The sequence below is a fragment of the Zonotrichia leucophrys genome, unplaced genomic scaffold (assembly GCF_028769735.1).
Source record: "Zonotrichia leucophrys gambelii isolate GWCS_2022_RI unplaced genomic scaffold, RI_Zleu_2.0 Scaffold_52_357736, whole genome shotgun sequence".
NCBI lineage: Eukaryota > Metazoa > Chordata > Aves > Passeriformes > Passerellidae > Zonotrichia > Zonotrichia leucophrys.
In genome coordinates, this window is record NW_026992257.1 from 211,205 (window position 1) to 233,665 (window position 22,461).

Sequence of the window (22,461 nt, forward strand, 5' to 3'; positions counted from 1 at the left end):
CTTCTTGTATAGGACTCATGTTCTTCTGATATGCCCACTTAAAATGTTACTCTGGTGTAAGAATTTCTGATACAAAATGTAGTTGAGAAAACATAAGCTCAGAATTTCCATTTTAACTCAGTTAGTTAAAAACTGTAGCACTACTAACTCAACATTGGCATTTTGAACCAATCTGCTTTCCCCTCCAGAAAAGATTTAAACCAATGTCAGAGAAATTATATTCTGCTTCCCCTTTTAAACACTTCCGTGTTTCAAGTACATTGCAAGCTTAAAGGATTCCAAAAAGACCTTGTAGCCTTACAAAAAAGGGAAAACACACAAACCCCCCCCCATCATTATCAAGTCTGGACATTAAAGCTGTTCTTTCAAAATTTCCCAACCACAGGAAAGACAGTATTTCTTCACATTAAAGAAAATGCCTTCCCTATGCAAGCAAGGATTTGGAATAAATCTGATCATTTAAGCGAGGGAAAAGTCCCAACATTCAGTTTCTCTTAGGAGACCTCATACAAGACTATACTGACTGCAAAAGGTCATTAGGGACACAGAACCCAAGGTTATTCAAACCAAGTCATGGGGTCAAAGCATGAAGCAATGAACTTGCTTACTAGAGAAGATTACCTACCTAAGTAGTTAACACACAACAACTGTGAGCTCACCCTTCTTTACCTTTTCTTCAAAAAATCGTTTTCAAAAACCTCTTTCAGAACTTTTCAATTACAGCTCCATTAGACCTTCTTTACACTGACATTGATCTGAATTGCACAGATCAATTTTAAATAGATAGTCATGCCTTTAGGCATCCTTGTAAAACAACAGCTGAAGCTTTGGAATTTATGATTGAAAAGACTGGGAGTTATTATGTTAGAAACAAAATGCCAGAGAAGGCTGGATAGCAGTTTTGTCTAATAAGTAAAACTAAATTTCTAACAGATTAATTTATCAAAATATTTAACCCAGCACTAAGTGTAAAATACGAGAACAAGTTGATGTCAAAAACTTATGATATAGACTGGAAATTGACAACAATATTGAATGTCCTGAATTATCAATCCCCAAAGTTTGTGGAAACAACACAAAATCATAACCTTATACAATTAAAAAAGAGAATAACTAAGATGATAACTTCTGTGACATTATAGGACTTTTGCCACTAGCACCAGCCAAAACAGCTATGGCTGCCAGTGTGACAGAATTAGATGTAGTCTGCTGGATTGGTTCAGAAACCCGACTCCTATTCTGTTAGAGATTTTTGTCTCTAGGATAAGTACCAGGCACTGCAAAACACCATGTAAACAATGGAGATTGAACTTTTCCACGTGGTTTTGATGATTTTTTATCATTAATTTTTTAATCCATCAACATAAACTATACAGTAAGTCTCCCACCTAATCAGTATACTCTTACAGTAGTCTGAAAATTGAAGTTTATTTCACTAAAGAGAAACTAACATTTATTCATTCACATATCTTATACATAAGATTTCCTTGGTTTTCCCTTTGAAGTTTCAAGTATTATAATAATGATGAAGAAAAAGAGAAAGGGGAATAAAACCCAAGAGAAACTGCACGGTTCAATTACCACCCACTGACCCATATCCAGCCAGTCCCCGAGAAGCGATTGGTAGCTCCCAGCCAACTCCCTCAGTTTATATAATGAGCATGACATTCTATGGAATGGAATATCCCTTTGGCCAGTTCAGGTCAGCTGTCTTGGCCATGCTCCCTCCCAGCTCCTTGTGCACCCACCCACTGGCAGAGCCTGAGACACTGAAAAGCCCTTGACTCAAGGTAAGCACCACTTAGCAACAACCAAAAGATCAGTGTGCTATCAGCATTATTCCCATACTGAATCCAAAACCCAGCACTGTACCAGCTACTGAGAAGAAAATTAACTTTATCCCAGCTGAAACTAGGACAGTCTAAAAAGTTTAAATCACCCAATTGCAATGGTGATCTAAAGTATCAGTGACACTTTTGAATCACAGCTCTGCATGTACAAAAACCTGAAGTCAGTACAGTTAGTGGTACTGTAACGTAACGCCATCCTGGCATACGGCCTTGAAGAAATCGGTCCAACAGTGTTGTTACCACACATACCATCTCAGTCTCATTCCCTTCCCCATAGCTAGTACAGCACCTCCATTAAAGGGTAACTTCAAAAGCAATACCGAGAGGCCGTGAGGGCGGAGCAAGACCATGCAGTAACGCAGCGCTCACAGGCTCGCCCCCCTCCACAGCCAGGGGAGCAGCCCCCAAACATGCAAACCCCGGTCCTGAGAGGCCAGCGGCCCCGTAGCCGCCCCGCCTGCACGTCACATCAGCTAAATCACGGTGGGGTCGCGGATGGTCCCTCGCCCCAGACAAGAAGCGGTAGCGACATTTAACCCGGCAGCGGGGCGGAGGGCCCGAGGAGCGGCCGGCTGCGCCCCTCACCCAGACCAGCATCTGCATTTCCATTCCCTACCGGCCCGCTCGTTACCTGCGCGGCACCTGGCGGTTCCAGCTGTCCCTGCGGTCACTGCCCACCACCCGTCAGTACGAAACGCGCACCGTATCACCACCCCCAACCCCTCAACCAGGAGAGGCCATGTTGTCTACCTACCCTCCACCTCGCCTCCTCAACGACACGCTGACGTCACGCCGCGAGGTCACCTACTCCTTCCCAGCCAATCAGGAGGTGCTCACGGTGACATCACAGCGGAAGAGGGGTGGGACGAGGATACTTTTATTTCCTTCTGCCTAGAGCGGTGTGGAGGTTTTTGTGTCTGTTTCTGTCTGTTTCCGGCTCCGGCCCCGGCCCTGGCCCTGTCCCTGTCCGGGCGTTCCTCTAGCACTTCCTGTCCCTCTCCTAGCTGGGCACAGCGACAGACTCCTCCAGGATGGATGAAGGTGGCGAGCCGGGCCCTAAGGGAGCATTTTGCTCCATGCGTCTCAGCCTCTTTCTTTAGCAGAGATGGCTGCCTCGACACCTGCCCTTGGTCCCATAACGAGGGGCTGCATGCCCGCCCGGCAGAGCTGAAGAAGCACTCCTGCTGGATGCCCTGGAGCATAGCACTTTCCCCCAAGAGCAGCTTTGGCAGCAGGTGTTCAGTCTTTTGAGAGGGCCTTGGCACAAAATTAAGGGTTTTTGTTCAAAATGGAGGCGGTAGTTATGTGTGTGAGGGAGGATGTAGAGAGGAGCACTAATCATGGTAAATCACGACTGAAAACAACTAAAGACTATTATCCCTTAGGTGGTTTATCCTCAGGGAAAGCTAGAAAAGCTAGAAAGCCTGAGAGGTTCTTTTCTAGGTTGGTTTTTTTTTTTTCAATTTGACTTTTTGCAGCACCCTTGTCTTTGACGTTTGTTAGGTGAAGAGACACCAAAAAAAAGGCATAAAAGAAATGCCATATTTTTCAGGAAAATAGTATGTTTACTGATTTTGTGTGACTTGAGATACCAGAGGGTTTCAGGTGGTCAGGAGCTGGCTTGCTTTTCAGTCTGCCTGTACATCACACTTTATTTCCCTGTTTTTCTTTTCTCCACAGTGTTGCTCATTGGTGATCATTTGGTTTGGGTTACTCTTAATTTTTGCCTCTATAAGCATAGGAAAAAGTTAATGATCCATGTGAACATAAGGAAAAGCACACATCCATCCACATCAGTTTTAAGGCAGCATAATCATACAAATATTTGTATGCCCTTTATTTCCCCTATAATAAGGGAGTTTCTTGGTGGGGAAGAGTACCTCAAAGTTTGACTAAGCACCTCATTGTGCACTGGGCTCTTGTATTCACTCAGAGAAGCCAGATGATAAAGCCAAGCTACTTAAAAGGGTCTCTTTAAGGGAAACCTGGGATGAAGTTTTGCAAAGTGAAGCCAGTGCCAGGCATTATTTCCTCTGGTCTAGCTGTGGAAGGGGAGGAGGAGGTGTTTTACGATTGTTGTATGGAAAATCATGCTATGAAAAGCCAGTGTCCATAAAGGAGACAGAGGAGTCTTGCAACTTTATTTGAATAAAGAGAGTCCACTGGAGCACATGCCTGTTATAGATACATGTTATAATATTTGCAAATATTTGTGTCATGGTTTGAGCCTGGCACAGAGCCAGTGCCCCCCATGAAAATGCCCTCACCCTGGTGTCTGCTGTGAGATGTGACCAGGAATAAGCAAAACAGGCTTTAGCTTAAACATAAAGAACACTTTATTACCTAAACTACAGGAAAATAGGGAAAAACTATAAGGAAAAGAAAGAAAAAAAAAAAATTGAAAACCTTACAAAAAAACCACTTTCCTCCTCCCCACTACCTGACTTTCTCAATCCGATACATTCTCCCAAATCACCAACTGCCCAGCCTGGCACCACACTTTAGTATACTCAAACTTCAGTTCATGAAGAGGAAAGAAGTCCTTCTTGTTCCATAGGCTTCCCCTGGAAACACACTGAAACCTCGTGTGCTTCCCTGTCACTTCGGCACCGCCCGGAAAAAAGTCCTTTTGCCGCTTGTGACATCTTCCTTCCCTGCCCAGTGCTCTCACCACTGCGCATGGCCAGAGCTGCTTTTAGGGTTGTCTTTCAAGGATGCCTTGTCTCACTCCAAAAAGGCACAGTCTCTGCTTTGGGACATCTGTCCCCCCCATATTTTTCCAACCCCCTGGGGCCGGGGGGTCCTCACGATGAACCCTCCTGGTTCTGAGCCACTGCTTCCCCCTAAGTGCAGTCTCTGTGTCACAGGAACAACTGAGTCCATGGCCACAAGAAAAGTCCAGCCAAAAGGCCACTCCAAATCATCTCTCCCCATTCAATCATCTCCACGTTCTTCGGGCCAGGTCCTTGTCTCATCTCATCTCTTATCTCCCTTCTTATTCAGCTTCGAGGAGGATTAGCATTTTTGCAAGGCCCCAATCATGAAAGAAAGGGGTTAAAACTTTCAGTCTCTGTCTGTCCCAGAGCTGCGGCACTCCCACACACGCTGCCGCTCCGGCCGGGCACTCTCCCCCCCCCCTCTCCTCCTGGGCCGGCTGCTATCACATTCGGTGTCGCCGGCTCTCTCTCTCCCTCCTGGGGGGGGGAAAATGGCTGCCCGAGGGCTGACTCCCTGGGATCTTCCACCCTTCCATCCTCGAGGGCCTCCTCACCTCCCATCTCTATCCAGGCCCAGGGCCTACCACGTGGCTGCCCCTCCCCCGCCCAGCAGCAGCGGCTGGACGGGGGGGAGATCTGACCTCTTCGCCTCGACGTCCCAAGAGAACCTCCCAGGGCCAGAGCCCCCCTTTTTAACCCCTGTGTATTCTCGGAGGTGTGTCCAAACCCCACTGGCTACACCAGGTGTCAATATCAAACTCAGAACATTCATTGGTTTGACCACAGCTTCCCAGAATTCCCACTTCTTCCTGGTCAAACCACCACAATTTGCAAATTTGCTTTTTGCAAATATTAAAATGGATTCTATGTGTGTGATGTTAAAGTAACTTTGTTATAAAGATATAGTTTTTATTTCTGTTGTTAATTAAGCTTAATGAAATAGCTGATATAAGTATGCTTGTGTTAAAATGCCTGCTTGGATGGGATAACATCCAATGAACATATGAAGAAGACACCTGCTGCAGATATGCCAACTATCAGCACTCACTGTCTGAAGACAGTGTGGACCAAGGCCCAAAAACTGGAGATGATAAGAAGGGACTAAAAACCACAACCAAGAAATATGCATGCTCTAAAAGGGCAGACCCAAGGAGGAGTCATGCTGAACAGTTCTTGGAACATGTAAACTTGTTTGGGGAAAAAGTTTACTATGCATAAGGGTCTATGAATATGTAACAGGCTGATGTAATGAGAAATTAGAATATATAAAGGGTGTTTCCAAGCTAGCAGGTGTGGTCTTGGTTAAGTGCCAAGATGCACTCAGCCGATCTAATACCCTTTGCTCTGTGGTCCTTGTCTCCAATTGTCCTTTATTAAACTTTTTTAGATTTTCACATGCCCGTGGGGTTTTCTCTCTCAGGGTTTTGGTGGGCACAGCCTCCTTTTATCCTAAATTCCTGGCTGCATGTTGCCCCCTCCTCCTTTCCCCACTGGCTGAGGTACTAGGAAGGTACTGAAGCAGAGTGGAAATTTTTCAGAGTAGAAATCCATTTCAGATTTAGGTGAAATGTGCCTCTTTGAATTATTAAGTCTGTAGCATAGCTGTTTGGTCTGCGTTCAAGACTGCCTGTTCTCGCAAAAAAATTATGCTCGAAAAACTGCTTCAGCTGAAGGACTGAGATAAGAGGGGGACCCCATGAACTTTGAAACAGACGGAGACCAGGGCTGAGGCTGCAGGAGACTGGGCAGGATGACCCAGGAGTTCTTTCTGTACTTTCTGAAAAAAAAAAAACTAGCTGCAAGTGTAACGTGAAATCAGTAAAATGAATATGTATAAACCTATTGTGAAATTCTATGCATATGAATCAGAGTAAGGGAGATAAAAAAGGATTGGGAGTTCTCAGGGGTGTTCATGTCCTTTAGGGGGAACACCGATCCCCAGTTCCGTCCAGCACTGTAATAAACATACCGGCTTTACAACTTTTACAAAGTTGTGGAGTTAGATTTTTTCTTTCTGCAAATCAGTAGAGCCTTCCCGAACTGCCTACCGCATATCCCCCTCCCTTGAACCTACTGTTTTACCCCAAAGTTCAGAAGTTCAGCCTTGTGCAGACCCCACTTGTCTGTTTCAGGAGCCAAGCTGTCTGGGCCCTGTAACAAACCTGCTGCCCAAAGTTAGTAGAGACATAAAGACCCATTTCAAAGACGTTAACACCCACACCTTCACCCACAGAATTGTTTGTAAAGACATTGGCACACATCTTCCCGATCACTGTGGTCAGATTTTCCCACAGGAGATATGTAGAACTTCAGATTGTGCATGTTACAATCAACAGGAATATGCTCACAGGCTGTCTCAGTAAAAGATCACTGTGCTGGTTTGGGCTGGGGTAGAATTAATCTGCTACACAGTAGCTAGAAACAGTGTTGATTATACAGGGCCTCTCCTATGCTTAAATTGACGGGGCCCGGGGAGGCCACCAGCGAGAGCCGCCGATTCGTGCAGGGCAGCGGGGAACGGACAAGTGGCGAAGCTGGGAAGCTTCGCTCCGAGCTCCGCTGTGGGCGCCGCCCCGCCCCCGACGGGGCCACGCTGCCTGGCAGCCACAGAGGGTGGGCAAGCTCGCCGCTATCCTTCCTACGGTTGCTAGGAAACGAGACTCGGGAAGGGTGGGACAGCCGTCGCAGAGGCACGGTGTGACTGTCGTAAAAACATCTCGGAGAAAATGTCGTGAAGCGCAGTCGGGACGATCTGTGACGAAGAGAGTGACCGGGCCTGGCTCCCGGCACTTATTTGCCCCGTACCCCGGTGGCCCCTTCCTCTTGCTCCATGTGGGGCCCAGGTTGGGCTCTCGGCTTCTCCTACTTCTCCTCCTCCTCCTCCTCCTTCTTCTTCTTCTTCTTCTCCTATGGCCCGGAAAACAGTTAGCAGGAAGCGGAAAGCGGCGACGGCTGCCGCCGGGGGGCTCCAGGGGGAGCAGGTAGGCTGGGGGGCGGGAATGGGTGTATGAGGGCAGAAGCCTATATGGCGGTGCCTGGGGTGACCCTGACTGGGGGTCGCCGTGTCCCGGTGCCCGGTTGAGGTAGGGGCAAAGGGCGGGGTCTTTCGGTGCCTTGGGAAGGTGTCCTCGGGGGGAGATGGTGGGAAGGAGTAGTCCCGGCCACAGTGGCTGTCGGTGCGATACAGCAGGCAGCCTCCCCCCGTCTCTGCTCTCTGCCCCGGTAGCTCCGGGAGCTCTCTGTTCGGCCCGTAACCGCCGAGTCACCGCCGCCCCAGAGCTGAGTGTTACTGCGAGTCCACCCCAGGCCGGGCCGGAGGAGGCCGATGAACAGCGCGGTCAATATCAGATGGCCCCCGCGGTGTCACCTCCAAACCTGCCGAGCTCACGCCCAGGAGGCTGTCGGGGCTTTTCCGTTTAAAGTGCTTCTTGGCTTCCTCTTGTTTCTATAAGCTTTTGGTGTCCCAACGGTGCCGAGCCGGGGTGGATTGTTTTCAGTATTATGGCAGTATTACTTCTTTAGCAAATATTTATGCTTGATTTTATGTTGCTGAAGGCTTTATCACAATTTATGAGTTAATCTTCGTGTATGGTATTATATGGGTAGTTTGGAAGGCTTTAGTATTTTGCTGAGAATATATTTGAATTTAGATGGCTTGTGTCTTAAGTTTGTTCTAGTCGCTTTATCTAAGTTTAATGCTTCTTTTCCACAGTATGGGTGGGATCACTCAGTTCACAAAAGGAAAAGACTCCACCGGGTGAAAAGGTCTGTGGTGTACTACCTGAAAGGTAGAGAGGTCAGGATGCAGAATGAGTCCAGCTATCACCGCTTGTTGCATGGATACGCAGCCCAGCAGCTTCCCAGCCTCTTGAAGGAGAGAGAATTTCACCTTGGAATCCTTAATAAAGTATTTGCCTCCCAGTGGCTGAACCATCGGCAAGTGGTGTGTGGGACAAAATGCAACACAGTAAGTGCCACCTATCTTTTGCTTCTTGCTGTTAATTATTCTACCCCCAAATGACACCATAACTGAAGTATGTAGATAGCCAAGGAATATATTAGGAAATAATTAGGTGTGGATTCCAATTTGTGCACAATTAATTTTGAATAAAGGTAATGCTTAATGATCACCCATTCTCATCTGAAAACATGGCACTATGCATATGGTCTGAAACCTGAACATGAGGCCTATATCTCATGCAGGATCTGTCTAATCCACATAGAGCAATTTACATCTCTTTGCAGCATGGCAAGCAACAGTAGGGTTTGATCTTTCTTCCTGTCCTGCAAATGTAAAGTTAATGAATGATGTTAGCTTTGCTAAATGGTAGCTAACATGCCTGGCAAAACTTGCTAGTAAGACTATTTTTATTGTGCTCAGTCTTTTACCATTTGGTTTTATGTATGGTTCTGTGCTTCTGACTTGGGTCTGGAGCATCTCTCTTATGAGAGACTGTGGGAGCTGGGCCTGTTTAGTCTAGAGAAGAGAAGACTGAGAGGGGATCTCAATTAATGCATATAAATATCTCAAAGGCAGGTGCCAAGAGGATGGTGCCAGACTCTTTTCAGTGATGCCCAGTAACAGGATGAGGAGCAATGGCCATAAACTACAACACAAGAAGTTTTACCTCAACATGAGGAAGAACTTCTTTATGTTAAGGGTTGCAGAGCACTGGAACAGGCTGCTCAGGGAGGTCACGAAGTCTCCCCCTCTGGAGACATTCAAGACCCACCTGGACATGTTCCTGTGTCACCTGCTCTGGGTGGCTGTGCCTTAGCAGGGGGTTGAACTGGATGATCTCCAGAAGTTCCTTCCATTCCTAATGAGTCTGTGACTTCAAAAAGTTGCTACAAAACTAAAAACTATGGTTAAACTCCAGATATTCTTCAAAGTAGCTAGAAATGTTCCAAACTGAAAAAAAAAACCAAAAACTTAGATCTTCAGGATTATTCTTCTGCTTTTCCAGTTTGTAATTTTTTTTCCCACTCTAAATTTGTTTTTAGTGTTTAAATAACTTCCCTTGCTGATGTATCTTTACATGCTTTAGCAAAATTGGAAATCTGTTCGGACTCTGTTATTGTGGCAGGGCATCCTCAACACGGGGAATAAAGAGCCTTGACTCCGTGATTGCAGAAGGCTGAACAAATGCTTTATTAAGCTAAGCTAAGCTAAGCTAAGCTAAGCTAAGCTATACTATACTATACTATACACTACACTAATACTATACTACTACTATACTAAAGAGAAACCCGTGACCCTTACAAACAGTCACAACACAGCTTTGACCTAATTAGTTAATCAATCAAAACCACCATCACCAGAGTCGGATTAAGAAGCTTCCTTTTGGTAAACAATCTCCATAACACATTCCACCTGTGCACAACAACAGGTGCAGAGATTAAGATAAGAATTGTTTTTCTCTGAGCTTTCTCACAGCCTTCCCGGGGAAAAATCCTGGGAAAGTTGTGCCTGCTGCTCTCTGTGAAGAGAGCTATGGCCACACTCTGTCATGTTTCAGATTTCATATTTCCAAAACATCCCTTTATAGGAAAATATTAAAATAATGTAGTATGTGATTAATAAATGGAGGACATCATGCTCCTTAGGTAATGCTCTCTCTGCTGGAGTTAGTGGCCCAACTTCATTGGCTGAGGTTTCAATGTCATATATGAAATTCTAATTGACTAAGTGCAAAATCCCAAACCTGTCCTTTGAAGGTTCATTAGTGCCACAAAAATGAATTGAGCATTGTAGAGAATGTATAGATCAAGCAGCTCTAAAATCTCAAAGTATATAACTAGGTGTGATTATTTCTTTGCCTAAAGTTTTGGTTTTTTGGGGTTTTTTTGTTGATTTTTTTTTGTGAAAACCACACTCAATGATCTGACCTGCAAGGGACAGTGTTTTTTGGTTTTGTTTGTTTTGTTTTTTCATTTCAGATGTTCTGTTATTATTCATAGTTACATAGCAGGAGGCTTTCATGCAGTAGGTCTTGAGAAGCAAGGCCTAGCTGTATAAACAAAACAGTCTTTTGACAGGAATTAAGTCTGAAATAGAATCTCTGCCTTCAGTTTCCATGTGTGTTCATTGCCTCGGTCTCAAGAGTATTTGGTTTTCCGTGAACTGCATGTGATACCCATGTCTATCTTCATAATCTGGTAGTTTCTGTGCCAAGTATAGTGTGGGTGGTAGAGATGCCCTTTAGCAAGCAAAGTCTCACTTCTCCATCCTTTGTCATCTGTCAACATGTGCTGTCTCCCAGCCTCCTGAAATTAAATGTGGAGGGCAAGACACAAAAACTGACAAATGTGATTTTGGCACTAAACAAATTCAATTATATCAAAGTGTGTGCCCATTAGATAGTGCTTCAGAGTTTCACATCAAGATGGATTGTCTGATTGTGTGATCTTGTCTCCAGAAATGTAGTTCAGTCAGTCAATTTGTTACCAAATGTCTGAAAACCAGAATGAGATTCCTTAACACCAGCTTTTTGTGTTAAAGAGGGCATCATTTATTCATGCGCCTGGAAGGGCATGGAGGATCACTCCTTCCTAACATGCCCCCCTGATTTCTACAAATGTGTTGCTAATATACAGTCACTACATGCATATTATAATTTGCCCATTACCATAAAAATCCTCCCCATGTTCCTCAAGTTCCCAAACTCAGTCCTTGTTTTGGCTGTAGCTGTGTTCTTAAACCAGATGTCTACTCTTTATCTTCTAAGGTCCTTGCTTGGAGAACAATTTCTGCATGCCTTGCTTCTCTGCTAAAGATCCACAGACTGTCTTCTCTGCTAAAAGTTAACAGTCACAGTGTCTTTCTACTAAAAGCTCACAGTTACAGTAGAAATTGAATTAACCTTCTTGGTATCAAATTCACTGGCTTCTTTTACCACTGCCCACTTCTCAGACGTTTGTTTATATCATGAATTGTTTCTCTGCACTCTTTCAAGTACATGTGAGGCCATTACCCACTTGCATTGCCTGTACAGCACAAGCTGTGAGTAGGTTTTGTGCTAAGATCAGTGCACGTTCTGATCTCCACCAGAAAGCAGGCATACTTTTGATATGTTAGTGTTTAAAGAGTCCATGTTTCTTTTGGGCTTGGCATTTTATCAGTAAATATGTATTGCTGCAGAACAGAAGCCAAGCATTCTGTTAACGTAGAAAAAATAGGTGTTTATTGTTATAAATGATCAAATTGTGAGCCAAAATTATCGAAAATTTAGCAAAGATTTATTAATTTGTCTGTGAGACCAAAGTTTGGTCTTCGAAACCACCACAGCCAAAGAGACAGCGTCGAGCCCGGGGTCGACACCAGGTGAACCTGGATCTGACCTCCAGAGTGTCAGAGTCTCCCCCTTGGTTCACAAATGCTGCCGCTTGCAGAGAGGTTTTATACAGTTTATTTTGCCCGAGGCAAAGATGACCAAATTTCCTTTGTATCTCTTCACATGCATGGCTGTTTTTTTCCATGTGCAGAGCTGGACAAAAGCCAGGTCCAGGTGTATAGTCAGTGACAATAGGCTCCGGGAAGCCATGTATTCAGATGTATCAGGGTGGAGTTGCTGACTATCTTGATAGATGCAATCGGCAAGGCGATGGCAAGGCGATAATCGACTGGCTCCCAACAACTCGGGAAACCAAGGATCATCATCGATCATCAATCCTGGGAGCCTCTATTCTTACATTAAGGTGTCTATTGTTATCTCAACGTGCTTCTGGGAAATAGTTGAATCTGAATAAGACAGCTGCTCCCAGCCGAGGTGGTCAAAAGACATGGTTTGGATTTCACAATATTTTATACATTATTAGCATGAATTATCCCTACCATATATTACATTTATAATCTAAATAAAAGTAAAGACTAGGAAAAATCAAAAAGTGCTACTCAGTGTGACCAGTGGGGGTATTGATATAATGACACTGTAAGCATTGTCTTGCTTCTGTTAGCAAAAAGCAAATCTGAAGGAAAACAATAACATCATTTTCCAGCTTGGCTGAGGGTGAAATTTTTGTCTGAAGTTGTACTTTTGCAGAATAGGATGTTCCCACATGCTAGTTCTTGCTGGCACCAATGTGTGTGTGGCTGGGGAATCAGCTGGATCAGCTTCCTGCTTTGTGCAGATGGACTTTCTTGTAGGTTTAGTTTTACTGAGACAGATATGCAGCTGATCTTGTAGCTATCTGAGGGCTAGTTGCTGTCATAGGGGTCATGAAACTGTTTGGGTGGATGAAGAGGCAAGTGGATTCTCAAAGATTGGCTTAAGCCAATTGTGAATCTTCATCACAGTTGATTTTCTCTTAGTGACTCAATTTTTAGCAGGGCAATGTGTTATTCTTGGGTTTCTTTCAAGTGGTAATATGAATGACAAGAATGTGCCTGTGATTTCTGAGAGCTGTATGTGAGAGCTGGGACACAGAGCATGTAAAGTACTTCCTGTATGAGGACTCAGCAGTCTTTTTCATGCATGTTCTTTATGTTTTGTAAATCTATGTCCATCCTGCTTGCATAATAAAAAATGCTGTAGCTCAAGGTGACACCCTTTGTTTGGTTGATTTGTATGATCAACTAAAAGATAGGGCTGCCTGTACATCTGCTGTTCTGTATGCAGGGGCAGCAACAGAGGACACAAGAGTCTAAGTGCTGCCTTGAAATGACATTTAGTAGGGCTAGGGTTTAATTATGCTGTATAAAGTCAATGCTTTCAGTTAAAGATGCATGGGAAAGGCGCTTATATTTAATTAATTGGTAACTTTGTTGGGTTCCTGTTTCTCCCCTCCCCCAAACTGTTGTCTCCAAAAGGCAGGTCATAAAATGGAATTATACTTGATGAAAGAGCCTGGCAAACTGTTCTGATCACAGTACTGTATATAAATTAAGGATGGATTTTCCAGTTCACACTCTGGTTTATAGATACTTGATTCCTTGCCACAGTCTTTACTTTTGGCAAGCTGACTAAGGAAGTTCCTTAGTTAATGAAGCAGGGCAGTTTCTAACTTGACTGTAAGCAGTTTGAACAGGGCATAGCTGCAGTGTTGCCTTTATCCCAACCTGGAAATGAAACTCGAGATAATTTTAGTAAGGGGGAAATATAAAAGGGATCTTTATTTGAAGGCCTTCAGAGGCAGTTATGGAAAGATGTCTACAAAAGCCCACCTCTCCCAGGGGTGAGTACCTATTTATACGTTTTAGGAAATTAGCATAATTGATAAAAAGCACCAATTAGGAGGACAAGTGGTATAGGGCCTTGAGTAAATATATGTATTGCAGTAAAAATCTCTGTATTGTATAAGTGACCCTGCCCCGATTCTAGTTATTGTAAATGGGCTGCAGCTGTGATGTCCTTAATTGGGCGGCAGCTGTAGCCCATGGAGGTAGCTGGGATAAAAGGGGGTGGGGCGGTTAGGGAGAGCCTTGGAGGAGCTCTGATGAAGAAGCAGGAGTAACACTGTTGTGAAGAGCTGCTAGTGAGAAAACCACTCAGAAGGTATGGGACTCTAAAAATATGCTAATAACAATATGAATACAACAAAGCGGTGATTCAATTTCCCCCCAGGTTAAGCCTCTTCTCTGGAGTTCCCCCCTCAGCACTAGCTGTACTTTGTTCATGAAAATGTATTTCTGAGAGTTGTTCTTGGCCTTGATTCCCAGGAAGAACCAAGATAGCAATGGGGCCTTGTCCCCCCTAGGGCTTGGAGCTCTGGAATTTGTTTTGTCTTTCTGCCTAGGGAAAGGCCATAGAAAAGTACTGGGAAAACAAGTCACTAATACAATAGGCTACAAAGCTACAAATATATGTGTGAAGAATACAGAGAACATATAAAAGAAAAAGGGTAAAACCCAAACAGCATCAGCAGAGTAATTGGATGGGGATCTGTCGTGGTTTGACACAGGCACCCATGAAAGTCACTCGTTCACCCTCCCCTGCCACATCTGGGCAGAGGAGAGAAAATTTAATGAAGGGTTCATGAATTGAGACAAGGACCCGGAGAAAACAATTCCAGGGAAAAACAGACTCAACTTAAACTTGCAAAGTGAATTTATTACTAACAAAATCAGAGGAGGATAATGAGAAGTAAAATAAGCCCTTAAAACACCTTTTCCCTCCAGCCCCTCCCTCCTTCCTACCAATAGTGCAGGGAGACAGGGCAAGGGGGTTTTGGTCAGTTCGTCACCTGAAGATTTTCTTCCACTGCTCTGAGAGGAGTCCTTCCTCTGTAAGGCCATGGGGTCCCTCCCACCGGAGACAGTTCTCCGTGACCTTCTGTCGCTATAGGACATGAAATAAAACGACACGCATACTGGAACCGCCAAGGTAAAAAAAAGTCTTATAAATGATCAATCAAAAAGCCAAATTATCAAATTGCAAAAGATTTTGTTTTCCACAACCAAAATACAGTCCTCAAAAACCCGCAGCCAAAGAGACAGCATCGAGCCCAGGATCGGCACTGGATGAGCATAGGTATGACCTCTATTGCACCAGACCTCCCTCTGTTCACAAATGCCATTTCCAGCGAGGCTATTTTATACAGTTTTTTATGCCTGAGGCAGAGGCGCCCCGATTTCTTTTGTAACCCTGCATATGTATGAGAGCTTCTTTCACTGTGCAGGGCTGGACAATCGCGATTTCCTGAGTAGTGGCAGGCATTGATCGTGTCAGTGGAAGTCGCGTATTCAGGTGTATCTTTCTGGTGACTTCTGTTATCTCGATCAATGGTATCAGTTGAGCGATGATCACTCTGGAGTGTCTCCTGATTACTGAGGATGACGATCATTGCACTGGCCACATCTATTCATGGGTAAGCGGGGGGGGGGGGGGGGGGGGGGGGGGGGGGGGCGGTTAGGGTAGGTATTGTTCTTCTGCCTTCAGGAATTTCAACATTCCGAAGTAGATATCTGTCTCTGGGCTGCTTGTGGACTCGTTTGGATTTTACAGTCTTATAAAATACATTCTCTCTTGAAGCATGAATTATTTCATAACATATATTACAGAAGGGAAGTTTATTTTCTGACTCCAACATTTATAGACTTTCAAAAGTGACAGTGGATTGGAGGATGCAAGTGCAACCTCTCCAATGACACTGGACAAACCAAGTCCATCAAATTTCTCCTCCTCCAGAAAAGAATGTAAAACAATAATTATTTACAGAAAATGGCGTGAGAAAGTTCGTTACAAGAATGTAAACATCAGAAGGCTTAGAAGAACTTAGAACAGGGGGACAACCTTCTTCAGCGTGAGCCCACTATCCCGAGTAGCAGCCGTACCGCACCTACTGCAACATAAATTGTCCCCTGCGGGCAGACAGTCCTCCCAAAACTGCTGCGACGTGGGGCACTCTTCCACAGGGTGCAGTCCTCCAAGCATGGGCACCTCCTCCATGGGCTATGGGTGGATCTCTGCATCCCCTGTGGACCCATGGGCTGCAAGGGGACAGCCTGCTTCACCATGGTCTTCACCACGGCCTGCAGAGGAATCTCCGCTCCGGTGCCTGGAGCACCTCCTCCCCCTCCTTTTTCACTGACCTTGGAGTCTCCATGCTGTTTTCCCTCACATGTTCTCACCTCCTCCTCTTCTCTGACTAAAAGAAAAAAACTATTGTGCCCACTTTGTTTTGGCTTTCTTCTTAAATATGTTATCACAGAGGCATTACCAACCTCTCTAATTGGCCCAGCTTTGGCCAGTGGCTCATCCATCTTCAGAGTCATCAGGGATTTGCTCTGCTGGACATAGCGGAAGCTTCCAGCAGCTTTTCACAGAAGCCATCTCTATGGCCCTCCCGCTACCAAAAACCAGGCCAAGCAAAACCAACACAGTGGTCTTCAGATCCTCTGCATCCCCAACTCTAAAATCCCAGGGGTCAACCTTGAGTCTCCCCAGTGCTTTCTGCCAATGGCTCCAGGAAGGATCATTCTCTCCAGCTGTGGTGTAGAGCACATTTTTTTTACATCTTTCCCTGTTCTGACTGCCCTGAGAGACTACAGCATGAACTGTCTCCTGTTTGATTTGCTCAAAGGCTTTTTGTTGCTCAGGGCCCCATTGGAAATAATTCTTCTTCCTGGTCCCTTGATAGAGAAATCATATTATAATTTGGAATATACATTCTCCCAAAATCTCGCAATGCCTAAGAAAGCTTGTGTTTCTTTCTTGTGAGTTGGTGGAGACATTACTGTTATTTTGTTGAGCACATCTACTGGTATCTGGCAATGCCCATCTTGCTATTTTATTTCTAAAACCTGTATCTCTTGGGCAGGTCCCTTGACCTTACTTTGTTTTATAGCAGAATAGGCTTTCAGAAGGATTTGGACTATTTTCTTACCTGTCTCAAAAACTTCTACTGTATTTCCCCACACAATGACTTCATCAATGTATTACAGGAGTTCTGGAGCTTCATCCTTTTCCAGTGCAGTCTGGATCAGTCCATGGCAGATGGTATTGCTGTTTCCACCCCTGGGCAGTTGGTTCCAGGTGTACTGGAAGCAAACTGTGGCCTGCATTCTGCTGCCAGAGGGATTGAGAAAAACCCACTGGTGATATCAGTTGAGACACCACTTGGCTGCCTTTGACTCCAGCTCTTACTGAAGTTCCAGCATGGCAGCACTCAGTGATTGTGTGACATTATTCAGGCCACGAATATCCACTGTCAGTCTTCATTCTCCATTAGACTTTTGCACTGGCTAAATGGGGCTAATAAAGGGTGAGTGGGTCCTGCTCATCACTCCTTGGCTCTCCAGTTAAGAAATCAGCTTATGGGTTGGAATCAGGGTGTCAGTTATTGCAATATTACTGCTAGTTCACGGTTGTGGTAGCGATCCGCACCTGCTGTTCTTCAACCTTCGGTAACCCCACAACTAAAAAGTTCTCTGAGAGACTGGGCAGGGTAGACAGCTGATAACTTTCCTCTGTCTCCAGGGCATCTATACCAAAAGCCCACTGGTACCCTTTTAGATCCTTGAAATACCCTCTCCTGAGGTAATCTATGCTAAGGACGCAGAGAGCCACTGGGCTGGTCACAGTGGGCTGCTTTTGGCATTCATTCCCAGTCAGGATGATTTCAGCCTCCAATACAGTCAGATGTTATGATCCCTCTGTCACACCAGAAGTGCAAATGGGTTCTGCCCCTCTATAGCTTGATTTCATTAGGATACACTGTGCACTGGTATGTACTACGGTCTTGTACCCCTGTGGGTCTGATGTGCCAGGCCATTGCATCTACAAGTCCAGTAAACCCAGTTTTCCTTCTCTTCCACCTGGCTGGAGGCAGGGCCCCTCTAGTTCTGATCATAGGATTCTCTACTTCTTGTAGAAATGGATTGGAATTTTCTTCTGTAGGATCGGGAGTAAGATCAGTCCTTCCATTCTGCCTGAGAAACTGCTCACTGTAGCTTGAAGCAGCAGCTTTCCTGCAAGAACCCTCTTTTGTGGTTGTTTTTCCCTGCAATTCCTCTACCTGTGCCTCTAGGATTGAGGTAGGTTTTCCATTCTACTTCGTCATGCCCTCTCTGTGGTCCCACAGGCAAAACCACAGGGTACCCCATGGTGTGTACCTTCTATATCCTCTCTTTTGAGTAAGAGGATGCTTAATGGTAATAGTTGAGATGCTGGTCCCTACAGGTGTAGAGTAGGGCATAACCTCTTTGAGTTGGTGGAACTCCCAGGACAGTTTTTCCACAGCTGACATGAGAGAGGGAGAGATTGTCTTTGTATTCCCAGAGCTGGTGTCGTGGTTTTGGGTTCTTCAGGGAATTTTTTTCCCATCTCAAAGGAGGACCCTGTGAGGAGAGGGGGTTGCCTGAGAAACAGCAGAATAGGCAGCTGGAATGACCATCAGGGACTCCAAAAATATCCGATGACTCATAGGACTACATCAATCCATTGTGAAACTCCCCGCCCTAGGGGAGGTACCACCTGAACCTGACCACATGTAATCTCAAGGTCTAGGGGCTTGGGACACCACCACCACCACTGGACAGATCCAGAGGAGAACCCGAACTTCCACAGGAGGACCAGACTTTCCATAGGACCACCGCTTTAAACAAGACTGTGAAAAACGCCAATCACTTCTTTTAAAATTTTAAAAGTTTAATAGTAATAAAATGGTTATAAAAATAGTAATACAAATTAGAGCAATAAGAATTTGGACAATCAGAGTTAGGACAATAAAGGACAATAAAAGCAAAGAATTACAAACATTCAGATGCTTTCCTCTTGAAAGCATAGCTTGCTAACAAAGCATTAGCTCTTAAAAGCAGTAGCCTGTTGCATATTCATATATCTCATACAAGATTCATACATTCCTTTCAAACTAGGGATTTCTCTGGTTGTTGTCAACTTTCCCCCCCTTCATCTTGTTGGCTCCTCAGTGTCTGGAAGGAGGTAGAAGGTGACTAGTTCTTTATGATAAGGAGACAATAATTCTTCTCTTTGGGATTTTAGTGTCTTTTTGCTGTTATCTCTGTGTGAAGAATTTCTGGATTATCTCATTCCTTTCTTGAACTAGTTAAAAATAGTATATTGCATAGCATAGTTTCTATTTTAACATTATGTTATAGCCTAAAACTAACACACTACTGAAAAGGATTAATGTCGTTGTTGAGGCGGTCAGGACACAAAGCAGAGACCACAAGCAGTCTCAGATGGCCACTCTTTATTATTGAATATGGCTGACCTTTTATACACTTTCCAATTGTTTATGCTTCTTCTACCCTAACTATTGGCTACAATAAATCAACATAACACTATTGGTGAAAAGTTACAGGGACTTCAACTAACTTTCTAAAAATACTTCGTCCAGCTGCAAAGTTGTCTTCTTATCTTTCTTCGTCACTTCTCTTGGTCTCCTTGGATACAGCCTTGGAGAGAGCTCCTTATCAGCTTCTTTTCGCTCCTTTAGCTAACAGGCCCGCTGTTAGCCCCTTCCACAGATTAATACAGTATAACTTTTTAACATAACACATATAATATTAATTTTAATATTTGCAAAAAGCCAATCATAAAAAAGCATTTTTCACAAAGACTCTGTACAGAAAATCACGCTATCGTTACAGAGGAGTAATGAGATGGCTGGCTCTCACAATTAAGGGGTGAACATTAGATGTATGTTAAAAGAAGGTTTGTAGATGTATAGTTATGTTACTTTAATATGTCATTTCCCCCTTCCCCCCCCCCCGCATTGTTATCACGGGATGGCCTTGGTAGTTGGGGCATTTGGGGAAGGTTGGCTTGTTACTATAGTAATACCTGACCTCCAATCAAGATGTAAGAAAGTGATCTCCACCACTAGATGGCAAGGAAGGAGCCGACTGACAAGACACTAGGAGGGGGTAGCAGTATAAACGGCAGAGCATCCATTTTGTAGGGGAGCATGAGGCTGATAGTCACAGGGGCTCCCAGAGCTGTAATTTTTCCTTATTTCGTCTTTTTGTTGTATTTTTTGTTAAGGTTTTATAAACCTTTAAAATTTTAAAAAGCGAGCAGTTGTTTCTCACGCTATGAAAAGCTAGTGTCCATAAAGGAGACAAAGGAGTCCTGCAACTTTATTCAAATAAAGGAAGAGAGTCCACTGGGGCACATGCCTGCAGGGTTTTCTCTCTCGGGATTTCGATGGACACAGCCTCCTTTTATGCTAAACTACCAGCTGCATGTTGCCCCCTCTTCCTTTCCCCACTGGCGGAGGTACTAGGAAGGTACAGCCTTCCCGAACTGCCTACCTCATATTCCCCCTTGAACCTAGTGTTTTACCCCAAAGTTCAGAAGTTCAGCCTTGTGCAGACCCCACTTGTCTGTTTCAGGAGCCAAGCTGTCTGGGCTCTGTAACAAACCTGCTGCCCTAAGTCAGTAGAGACATTAAGACACATTTCAAAGACGTTAGCACCCACACCTTCACCCATAGAATTGTTTATAACGACATTAACACACATCTTCCCGATTATGCACTTGTTCAGGGGTGAGGTTGAAAAACATTGGAGGTGCTCACTGTCCTAGGCACTTGCCCATACTATCCTGCATACCCCATCACTCAGAACTATTCAGCCTCAGGGCAAATCTCTGGGTGATGTTTTTAAATAGTTGTTTAATCTGAAAGAAGACCTGAACTATATGCAGCAACATGCTGGCTCCTAGCAAAAGGGCCAGGTTGGTTCCAAGTGTATTGAAAGGTTATTTAAAATCTTACACATTCTCAAATACTACTGTAATCATCCTGGAGGAGAATGAAAGCAGGAAGGCAGGATGGATGTTGGAAGATGTATTCGAGGAGAAAAGGAAGAAGATGTAACTGTTAATAGTTCCCAATAGATGGCTCCTGAGGTACAGATAGGGTGGCAATGGTGAGGACACATACCAGGTTAGTTTCATGACCAGTGGTTCTATCATATCATAGGCAAGTATTACGAAGTACAACAAAATTATAACCTTGGTCCAGGCCTCAAGGATGATAAACATCACCACAGGAAGACATACTGCAAGTAAAGTGTCACACAACACAACTCTGAGAAAAAGTGCAACAACTGTGAGAGTAAATAAATCAACATTGTGACCCATGACTATTAAACTAATATAATGAATGCTTATAAGAAATTTGTTTTAACATGCTCTGGTCAGATCTGTCATTGTCTCAATGCTTTGAGCCCCATTTTGGGTGCCAAAATGGACTGTTGTGGTTTAACTCCAACTGGTGGCAGCTAAGTACCACACAGCTGTTCACTCACTTCCCCTCCCCTTCCTTGGATGGATGGGGAGAAAAATTGGAAAAAATGTAAAACCTGTGGGTTAAAATAAGAACAGTTTAGTAATTGAAATAAAGTAAAATATTATTGTTATAATAGGAAAAAAAGAAATAAAATCCAAGAAACAGAAGTGACATACAATACATTTGCTTACCACCCACTGACCCATGCCCAGCTGTCACGAGCCATCCTCACGGATGGGTTTCGTGGCGGTTTGTGATCTCAGGGTGCAAAAAGAACCGACACGGTACAAGGGGGGTTTGCAGCGATAATCAAAACAAATGCACCTTAATTGAAATAACCACAGCCAAAATGTGTTGGGGAGGAATTGGGGAAAAAGGGAAAAATAAGGGAAAAGAGAGAGGAAAAAGAAAAGGGTGAATAGCTACCAAATGTAGAACGGCGAAGTCCTTTGGTGTCTAGCCGATGGAGTTCACCAGGTCACGTCCGAGGAGATCTCAGGGGTGCAGTTCATCTGGACTCTAATTATACTCTTTTTTGATGGGGGAAGGGGAATAGATCTTGAAACCGAATCAAAGGTAGTCTATTGTATCTTCGGAGGAAAGAATGGTATTTGGAAAGGGTACACAGTCCATGTTCTCAGCAGTGAGCGAGAGCCATTGTCTTTGTGGTCCACTGCTCACACCTGCAACATCCATCTTGCTTTGGTTAGCTTGCCTCCCCCCGCACACCTCCCCTGGGTTGGGGGTTTCAGTCCCAGTCCTTGGAAAGCATTGGAGGGGGCCTTCTCACATAGGGATTTCATGTCTCGGTTTTTCTCTGGTGAAAAGGCTTCTTACATCTCAGTTTGGCTGTCACGGTGGTTGCAAACAAGCAAGAGGGGTCTTCTTTGGGGGACCACCCCAAAACTCGGGAGAAGTCCAGCCAGGCTGAGAGGTGGGGAAAAATCCTAGAGCTATTGTTGCAAAAAGGTCAGAATGTCCTTCTTTCTTCTTGTTGAGCTCAGTGTAGCATACAATAAATACACCTGTGAAAACAATAACTTAGCAATGCTCTCAGGTCTCAGGGCCCTGCTTGACATGTGACTTTCTCCTACAGGGCTAGACAGGGGGGTCTTTTCTTCAGTGGTCCCCCAATGATGATCATGAGGCAGATGAGGGATATTTCAGACAGACTCTCACACCAGCCCATCCCCCAACAG

The 22,461-nt window shown here is 44.5% G+C and overlaps 2 protein-coding genes across 11 annotated transcripts in view; one reads left to right on the top strand and one right to left on the bottom strand.

The window, feature by feature from the left end:
• Window positions 1-2,633, bottom strand: part of LOC135460517 (ubiquitin-associated protein 1-like) — a 104,870-nt gene extending 102,237 nt beyond the window's left edge. For 4 of the 7 annotated variants that reach the window (XM_064737380.1, XM_064737382.1, XM_064737381.1 and 1 more), the window contains exon 1: window positions 2,482-2,582. The gene's annotated coding sequence lies outside the window, so the exon portion shown is untranslated. The other 3 variants (XM_064737379.1, XM_064737378.1, XM_064737384.1) reach the window with 3 other exon arrangements.
• Window positions 2,634-7,271: 4,638 nt separating this feature from the next.
• The window catches only part of LOC135460514 (DDB1- and CUL4-associated factor 12-like), an 84,056-nt gene continuing 68,866 nt past the window's right edge, over window positions 7,272-22,461 (top strand). For 3 of the 4 annotated variants that reach the window (XM_064737374.1, XM_064737373.1, XM_064737375.1), the window contains exons 1-2: window positions 7,272-7,548; window positions 8,280-8,534. In XM_064737374.1, coding sequence (XP_064593444.1) covers window positions 7,477-7,548; window positions 8,280-8,534 — 327 coding nt within the window. In that variant the 5' untranslated portion in view covers window positions 7,272-7,476. Of the gene's footprint in view, window positions 7,651-8,279; window positions 8,535-22,461 lie in introns of all 4 variants that reach the window. The other variant, XM_064737376.1, reaches the window with a different exon arrangement.